Source organism: Eufriesea mexicana, unplaced genomic scaffold (assembly GCF_001483705.2).
Source record: "Eufriesea mexicana isolate 0111107269 unplaced genomic scaffold, ASM148370v2 scaffold7286, whole genome shotgun sequence".
Lineage (NCBI taxonomy): Eukaryota > Metazoa > Arthropoda > Insecta > Hymenoptera > Apidae > Eufriesea > Eufriesea mexicana.
Genome location: NW_016915097.1, coordinates 164,101 through 174,360, shown reverse-complemented (window position 1 = coordinate 174,360; position 10,260 = coordinate 164,101). Strand labels below are relative to the sequence as shown.

Here is a 10,260-nt window from a genome sequence, read left to right as displayed (position 1 = left end):
GGAATATTTTCAAAATTTTAATTTTAATTGCAATATTTTGCCTTTTATTTTTATTTTGGAATACTTTAGAATAGCATATTTTCAAATTAGTATAATATACAGTAATTTTGTAGTGCAACTTAATTTATTCAACGTGAAATAATTTAAATATATACATAACTGAACTTTCATTCTTATTTTAGAATATTTCCAATTATTTGATTAAAAAATTAGTAATAATTGATAGATATTAATAGTGATATTTCAGTGTACAAAATACCCGATGGAAAAATATTTTAGAAATTTTTATTTGTATTCTCAAATATTTTTGGGTAACGTATAACGTGTAACGAATTAATTCAAAATTTACTTATCCTAAATTTAAAAATAAAAACGAACTGAATGAGAGAATAAAAGATTAAAAACAAAATTGGTCTCTCAAATTACCATTTCTATTTATATTCCCGAAATGAATCCAAAATTCACTCAATCCTAAATTCAAAAATAACGAAATTAAAGTGGAGAATAAAAGATTGAAAATAATATTGGTCACGCGAACATAAATGTTCAAAAGTTCGGTGCCTCGTGCATCATTATCAGCGACCGCAGCGCCATCCACGAAATTACGCCTCAGCACCACGAGTTATTTTAAATTTCACGAAACACCTCGCACTTAAAAACCCATTTAAATCGACCCATGGGGTCCCGTTACTGGCCGCTTTTCAACATTTTTGCGCCACTCGAATTTTCACCCCAATTTCACCGGCGTTAATTATCATTGAAAAAAGCAATGTCCCTTGGCGTCTTTCGCTACAGCGCGAACAAAAGTAACTGTAATCATTTTCAGCATGTCGCTCGGCATAATTATCGTCACGTCGAGCGGTGTTCCGCGGTTGATTAATTAAGGAACTAATTAATCAAGGATAAAGCGATGACGCCCGAGCGTCATCGCGGTCGAACTGTATATGACGCTGATAGCGTGAGCATGGAAACACATGCACGCTTTAATTGTGCACCGTGATGCACGGATGCAACTCGTTACCTTAATGAGAGTGTAAGTCATCGCACTTGTCACGCCGTGTTCGATTTATCATGAATTCTCTCGTTTTATCCAGCGAGATTAATTCGAGGAATTACTAGTCGCGTTCCCATTGTACCATTTATTCTCACACTTTTATCTTTCAATTTGCATTAGGGTACAATGGAGCGGTATGCGAGCGAGGCGCCTCAACGGGGATTTAATATTAATATAGGAGCGTGCTGAATGAGAATAGGCGAACGCCTTGGATGAACCTACGTTTGATTAACGTATTGTACAAATTCGAATTTGAGTCTTTTGTTATTAATTTTCCTCTTCCTCCTTTTTCTTTAGTGGAGGAATTTCTAGTGTATATAAGAATTGTTTGTATGCTTTCTCTAGTCATTTTAATTTTTCCTGCTTGCAATTTCTAATTTTTTATTTCTACATTTTGCAGCTTTCTAATTCTACAATTTCAAATTTACATACAGATTTCAATGTTCGTGGATTTTTTAATTTCCTATTCTTTGAGTTTTCTATTTCCAATTTCTAATTTTTCAATTTCCTGTTTTACTATTGTTTAATTTTCTAAACATTTTGTGATTCTTCAATCTTTTGAATTTCCTATTTTTTTATTTCTAATTTCTCAGTGTTCCAATTTCAAATTTGTTATTTTTCAGTATTCTAATTTTTCAATTTTCTGTTTTACTGTTTTTTTTACTTTTCTTAAAATTATTTAATTCTCCAATCTTTCTAATTTCTTATTTTTTAATTTCTAATTTCTCAGTGTTCCAATCTCAAGTTTTTTATTTTTCAGTATTCTAATTTTTCAATTTCCTGTTTTATTAGTTTTTAGTTTTCCAATTATTCTATTTTTCCTGATACTATTTCTTAAAGTATTCAAATTACGCGTGATATATCTGAAATAATTCCTAGATATTCTGTGATATATCACTGATGTCGACTGGAAGTAAATCTAACCATTTCCACTGTTGGGTCGTTTAATTGATTTAACGACGAGAAGATTGATACTTATTTCATTTTCTTCCTACTAACAATAGGGAAATTACAAAATTTTTACACTTAAAACGAACGTTTGGTAATTTATAAAAATTATTTATTAGGTCGGTTATTATAGTATACATTTACAAGCCAGCAAAGTTGTAATTATTACGATTAATAAGGAGCTCTATAAATGGAAACACATAGTCGATATATAGCATCGTAAAATTCAAACGATAAATAGATTTATTGCTGATTATTGATAGTTCTGTTAAGTATAAGTTTTAATGGTCCGATGAAAAGGAATTCTTGTTTTCGTCGATAACATAAATATGGTCCAAATGATATTACGCCAACGATACAATTAATCTTACAGTTATTACGTGGAAAAATACGAGTGACTCATAACGAAGCTTATAAAATTACCAGAACATATAATAGTCTTTTAAGTAAGCCTTACGATCGAATTATAAAAATGAATTATAGAGTATTTAAATTAATTATTATGATATAAAATTTAATTTGTGTTACGATTAAGATCAGATTAAATTAAATAATAATTCATACAAATGGGAAGAATAAAATTTGAAATTCAAAATGAGAAATAAAAATTTATTTGTACAAAAAAGTGTCATTAAAATTGTTACGTTATTGGAAACTTTTAAGAATCTTTTTTGCAAAGTATTGAAAAATATAATTTTTGTGCAACAATACAAATATAATTTTTTTAGAGATTCATTTTTTATCAGTTTTTAATTCTTAAAATATTCGAAAAAGTTAAAACTTCGAAGCTTCTCAAAATTCACGTTTTGTTTGAAAAGAGTAGTTTCGGTGAAAATTTCGATATGATTAATTAATTATGAAATGAGGTTAGGTTCATTGCAAATAGCATTTGACATTCCAGATCGACACATGGGCGTTACTTAATCTTGTTCCTTTTCTCGATTCATGAATATTCCTCGTTATAACCTACAAAGGCGTCTCATCATATCAGAAATGCAAAAACCATCTTGCTAATGAGGTCTGAACTTCCAACTCTACGAATTCTTGTACAACTTTTCTATCTAATTGAAGAAGTCGCATTTTACGTGTTGGGTCTATGTCATTTCACAATAGTATACCATGTCATGATGTGACACATAATAATATCTTTTAGAAATATTTTCCATAGAAAAGAATTTCTGATATTTTTCAATAGAACTGAAATATGTACGTATAATGTTGAATAAAAATGAATTTTAATTTCAACGTGTATTAGATATTATGTTTAATAAATTACTTCATGTGTTATATTATTCCAATTACAGAGAACCTTGTTGGTTATTAAAAATATATTAGAATTGATTAGATAATTTCATTTTTATAATTTAATCATGAGAAATACAATATAAGCTTTAAAATTAGTATTTATTAATTATATATTCAATATTAACCTGTTCTCAAACTTGAACCTGAGATTAAGGAAAGACAATGCATCTACACAAACTATAAAATTTTCAGGAAAATATCATTAAGTAGATATTGTATATATATTCAACAGAACTTCATTAATCCTCTTATTCTCATTGTCATATTAAAATAACTTTACAATCTTTACATTCCAAAGAACCTTCATAAAATCATTATTTCCGATTAATTTGTTTAATTTAATTCCATTTTATTATTAAAATTCTCCTGAAAATATCGATCTTCATTTAATATTTAATCTTTAAAATTTCCTGAGACATCTCTATACTCACATACCACGACATCCTTACAAAATTATTATTCATAATATCACATATAATATTTAATTAGTATCCAAAAACATTACTCTTTACCCAACATTCATCAAGCATTTATAATTTAACCTCTAAAATTCCCTGAAACATATCTACATTCACGTCCCACGAAATCCTCATATAATTGTTATTTATACCACGAATAATAATTAATTCGTACCCAAAAACGTTACTCTTCACCTAACATCAATCAAACATTCACCTACCGTTCTCGTATCATGCAATTCTCCATCCTTCTTCTGAAATTCCCCAGAAAAAGATCACCATCCCCGCATGCTAGGGAACTCTAGCAAAATCGTCATTTCTGATTTACCAGCGTTTATTAAACCGTCCTCGTTCGTTTCCGCGAGTTCCATTAACCAATTAAACCCTGACCCAGAGCTCTAAAACCCAGCGTTCGATAGTTAGTACGTATTCCATCATTCCCCATTACAGCTGAAGTATCTATCACGCTGCTCGAACGGTTAAATAACCAAGCGTGGCGCGCGTGTGCGCGCGCAGGCGTACTCCGGCGGCCATTAAAGAAATCGCGAAGCAACGGGTTAACGAGGTCGTATCACGAGCCGGCAGTCCGTCTGTTGCGCGAGCGTTATCGCAAAACACGTGTACCCGATACCTGAGCAGCCTGACAATCGTTTCCCATCGTATAGGAGCGAATGGCCCGGCCCCGTTAACCGGGCTGACACCTCGAAAAAGTAGTCCCAAAATACGCGGAACCATCGGTCGACCTGCTCTCCTCTGTCGTGCATACTCGACTTCCTCTTGGCCGTTCCTGGGGGCGACCATATGTCGACCGCGAATAAGGATGCCGACGGGTGGTTTTTCGTCCCGCGAGATGGCCCGGTATCTCTTCTTCTGCCTGTTCTGCCAGGGCTCCAGCAGCTGAATGCCCCGGGCTGAATTCTCGGAAATTTTTCGGTTCTGAGTAGCCGAGATGTTTCCTTCATTCGCTTAGATCGCGATGTCGTTCCGTTGTCGTCGGTATTGCAGCTATTTCGTTGCAGTTGCAACTGGAGCCGGAGTTAAGTATTTAGTTTCTTGGGGGTGACGCGTGATGAACACTGCTTGATAGAGTGTAGTTAACGCATTCCGCTGTATTATGAGATTTTTAGTTCGTTACTCGACCACCGGTTCCGTAATATAGCGGGATTCTGGTAATTATTGCGAGTGTGCTTGCATGTACGTTTTCGAGGTTTAATGACAGACATTTCCTATCGCTCCTTTTTTATTCGGGTATTAATTTTGCTGTTTAACGAAGGTATGAAGATTTTGTGAAAAGTTTCTTCCATTAATCGAAGGTATTATGTTATCTCTGACTGTTACTGAGTAACCGAGGTCTAGCTGACATACGTTATGGCAAGGAGAAGCATGATCATGGGGAAAGCTTTTACCAGTAGTATAGTGTAGCAATTCAATTCAATCTTCATTAAAGAATTATTAATTTGAAACTTTTTATGTCCTGTTGTGAAGATAAAGCTATGATTATATATTTCCATCACACCATCTTACATACCATTATTGTCAAAATGTAATACTATCATAGTTTCATAGTTTTAATGTTAATCAGTTTAGACTATGTTGTATAGAATGATTTTCTAGGAAACACAAGTATAGTGCCTTGTGTATGATCTACTAATTCTTCCTATGCATATAATCGATCAATAATATAGTTTAGTAGATTGACATCACTGCTTGATAGTTCAGTACATTGCAATAAACGTCCTAATAGTAAATAATAAATTGTAGCAGCATTGTCTTCAGATATCCTAAAAATATCCTATATCCTAAGAATAGGATCGTCCAATTTTTTAATATTAATTTTCTATAATATTATAATTACTCCACTTCACATAAGGACACATTGCTATTTCCAGGCTCGAGTTTCGGAGTCTGGGGGCGCAGAATGAGCAAGAAAATAGACTCGTTCCGGCGGGCTGGTTCCCGCGAAACGATCTGTTCCATATCCGAGAGATCCGACACTGGGAACACCAGCAATAGCAACAACAACAACTGCTCGGCGGCAAGCAACAACAATATCAACGCGAAAACAGACAAATCACTGCCAGACGCAAAGCTAGACAGCAAGGTGGAAAAGAGAATACCGGGAACGTTCCACAGATCACCCTCTCCCTTCAAATCCTTCTTCATCCGGATGGGTTCCACGGGGATGCTGAACTCTGCGAGGAGCAACAGACGTTCGCAGAACATCGAGGACAGGTTGAAAACAACCGAGAAGGAGAACCTATTCCGAAGCTGCAGCACCAGCCAATTGAACACTAGCCCAACGTACGTGAAGGGTGACGATCCCTCAGAGGGAATCGATCTGCAGATTTCGAGTCGCAAAGACAAGACCGTGTCCTGTGACAATCTGGCCGGTCGTCAGAATGACGATGTGTTCGACGAACGCATAAGTGACACGTCTGGCACCCTGTATCCCCTGGGGAACTCGTCGATAACGAGCTTCAGCCCTTGCGATTTCGGACAGTCGCGAAACGAAACGCCAATGCGGAAGAGCAGCAGCTGTGACTTCAAGGAGGCGAAGAAGTCCAGCTTCCCGTACGCTTTCCTACGATCGAAACTCTCCGTCCTGCCCGAGGAACGTCACAGTACGTTCGCTTCGAAAGACGAACGACTGTTCAAGACTGCCTCCGAGGAGCACTTCCCCGCGTTGAAGATCGAGGACTCGTACACTGGAACGACCACGCTGGGTCGACGACGTGCCAGGACCGGGAACCTGGCCAGAGGAAGCCCTAACAAGTCCCAGGAACCGACCACCTCGAAGCCAGGCCGCAACTCGTACACGGAATTCCGCAAGAACTCGAGCAGGTGCGAGGAGAGGTACAGTTTGAACCCTGGTCACTTGGAAAGGATCGACGACAATTTCCAACAGGAGGACACGGGTTGTTACAGCTCGTATGACAGCAGTCCAATGTCTCTGCGTGTTACTACTAATGTCCAGCACCCGGAAGCTGGTCAGGATAGGGTAGACTTTGCTGGAAGGATCAATGAGTCCAGATTCTCCGAGACGTCCTCGCTGAACGTAGACCTGGACATGGTGGCCACGTTGAGGAATCATAGGCGAAACTCGGCTCCTAGTGGCGAGCAAAGGTTGTCCTCTCACTATGTCAGTTCGAACGAGTCTGGCTATGACAGCGATGGGCCTAGAGGAGAGTCTGCGGCTGCTTCAGAGAACGAAGGACTAAGTCTGAAGTGCACCGATAGTTCAGATACTAGCAGCGTGGTTGACTCGGAACTGGAGAAGCCTATTAGGAGTTCCACTCCCAGCGAGTGTCAGGAACAGGAGAATAGCAGTGACTTGAGGACGAGGAAGAACTCTGAGGCGGACGCTGTCAGAGCTGGCAATTCAGAGTTGAACGACGGTATAGATGGACTTAGGTGGCACCAAAGTAATTCTGGAAGACTGCTGCCAAGTATTCACCAGACGTACGATGACACTGCGATGAACTCTCAGTTCCCAGTTTGCGGGAATGGGCTGAATCCGCTGCAGAACTCGCCAAAGTCGTTAGATATATCCCCGCACCGGATGAGACTGCAACAGGACAAGACCAGGTTTCTGAGCGACATAATTCAGCCGCCTAAGAGAGTGAGGAGGTGTCGGCTAGTGCAGCTGCACAAGAGAGATTCGAAGGAAAGTTTGGGCATCCGTTTGGCGCAGCAACGCTTGGGCGAGCTGCGGTACATAGTTGTTCAACTGGAAAGTGATGGAATAGCGCATAGGTAGGTCTAGTTGTATCATAGATCTATCGGACTTCTAAAGCTCCTATCTCCTTGAAGAGACTTGAATTGATCGGTGGAGTATATATAATAGTTTCATAAGACAAGGTGTTAGATAGCAGTTAGACATAGCCTAAATATGCGAGGACACTGAATTGTGAATTAAGTTAATCTTGTAATGAGTTATTACCATGTCATTGAGATAAATTTGTAACTGCTTACTGTATAGAGTCACTATATTCCACCTGCTCTCAAAATTTCTAGTTTTGTGTTTCTACTAACATGCTGTCATAATTATAAGATGTGTTGTAAGGTTTGAGATTATAAGATACGTGTTTAATCTCTTGGCTATCAAGGCCGCTTTATCTCATCGTCACTAAGCCACTAAATTAAATAAAATGTTAACAGGGACGGAAGACTAAGGCTCGGCGATGAGATCGTCGAAGTCGAGGGCAAAGAATTGAGAACGTTAGAGAGCCTGGAGGAAGTGCAGGAGTTTCTGAGATCCTTCACGGGCAACAAGATACGACTGATGACAGCATATGAGGAGACGGTGCCGCAGGTGTACGTCAGTCCGCCGACCTTACCTGGGGAGTACGAGTACCTGGAAAACGCAAAGAATCTTTCCAACCTGTCGTTGATCGACGGCGAAACGAAGCAGACTGTACAGTCGGAGCAATCGGGCAAGCCCACCGTAGACGATGGCGTTCAGTCGTCGAAAAGGCCAGACTTTCTGCCGCTTTCCTGCATGTCCAAGGAACGAAAAGCCGCAGAGAGTAATCTGGAGTCGACAACGGAACCGCAGCATTACTTGACGAGGCACATTGCCAAATTCGAGAAGGGCTATGGCAAGCCCAGCCTAGGCTTCAGCGTCGTGGGTGGCAGAGATAGCCCTCGCGGTGAGATGGGCATCTTCGTGAGGAGGGTTTTCCCCGGAGGTCAGGCTGACGTTTCCAAGTCGCTGTTCCAAGGTAGGTTGAATTAATTTAATGAGCTTGGGATTAGATTGGTATATTCCTTGATTATTAGCTCCAGGGTTTTAGAGTTGGGTGTGAGTTTGGAGATAGTTTTGTCTGTTAATATAGCTAATAGTGAAGAAGCTATGTAGATTCCTTTGAATATTTATTTGTGCTCATTTTGTTGGAAATTAATGCCATGGAACTGTGTGATTTAAAAATTAGTTGTACGAGTATGAAAATAAGTGGTCAGAAATGATTTAGAATAATTGTTAGATCCGTTCATTTATTCAGTTTCATATTGTTTATGATTTGTGTATATCTTAAGGAGATCTAATTTGTGCAAGATCTATGAATCTATGATATAAGATCATGAAACAAAAAGAAGCTTCTAAAAAAATCTAACAACCAATACTTATACCTACTTTATCTCTTCATATACAACATGAAAGCAGAATTAATAGCTAACATGTGTACCTTATTATATCTTCTGTTGCAGTAATCACCATATATTTATTTCATTATACACACATCTTGCAACAAGCCTAATAGCTACCAATAACCATATTTGTAGCTTCCAAAAAGAACTAACATTCAGCACCTACACCTGTTACATCTTTTCATTCACAAGGTAGAAGAAGGATTAATATCTAACATCTATACCTTACATTATATCTCTTGCTATATTGATCACCATATTTATACTATTAGAAATGTATGTTGTAATAAGTTTAATAGCTTCCAATAACTATAGTTGGAGCTTCCAAAAAGAGCAAATGCCCTACACTTACACGTACTTTATCTCTTCATCTGCAAGATGAAAGGAAAAAGCTAACATCTACACCTTACTTTATTTTCTTGCTGCAATAACCATCATGTATGTGGTTATTTTATTAAACACATCTTGTAGCAAGCTTAATAACTACCAATGACTGTATCTGAAGTTTCCAAAAGGAATCAGTACTGAACCCCTACACCTAATCTATCTCTTCATCTACAAGGGGAAGAAAAGGTGTAATACCTAACATCTTCACTTCCCATCATATCTCTTGTTATAATAACCACCATGTATTTATTTCATTAAAGACACATATTGCAATAAACTTAATAGTCTCCGATAACTATGTTTTCAGAAAAAACAAATATCTCACATCTACAGGTATCTTATCTCTTCATTTATAAGATGAAAATAAAATTAATAACTATCATTTTATATTATACCTTATATTGCAATATCCATGCTATTTCTATTTCATTAAATACATATTCTGTCACAAATTTAATATAAGTGAAACTAAAATAAAGCAAGTCTATTCTGCAAACATCAATAAACATATTCAAAGCTTCTGAGAAAGGTCAGTTCCCAGGACCTGCATCTTATATCTCTACATCCACAAGAATTATTTAACACATACTAAACTTATCTACTTCAATGTCTTCTAATACATACATATACTTCCACTTTGACAGATACTGAATATAGATTCAACTTATTCCTATCTAATCTCTTTAAACTACACCTTACATCACATCTTTGCTACAGTGACTACACTGTATTTATTAAGCTAACTATTTAGCTACCTATGGCAATATTTAAAGTCTCCAGGCAGAGCCAATATCAAATATCTTCACCCATTCACCTAAAACAGGTCTAATATCCAATATCTACATAACTACAACATCTCTTAATCCTCGAGAATTCCCTAACAGATCATTTAACACATACTGAATACATACTGAACATTTCTACTTTAATACTTCCTAATGCGTACTTCTATTTTAACATACA

At 37.2% G+C, this 10,260-nt stretch overlaps 1 protein-coding gene across 1 annotated transcript in view; it reads left to right on the top strand.

Moving 5' to 3' along the window:
• Positions 1-10,260, top strand: part of LOC108552578 (uncharacterized) — a 133,793-nt gene that overhangs the window by 118,300 nt on the left and 5,233 nt on the right. Inside the window, exons 3-4 of the mRNA XM_017907199.1 lie at positions 5,655-7,518; positions 7,924-8,486. Of these exons, the coding sequence (XP_017762688.1) occupies positions 5,655-7,518; positions 7,924-8,486 (2,427 nt within the window). The remainder of the gene's footprint in view (positions 1-5,654; positions 7,519-7,923; positions 8,487-10,260) is intronic.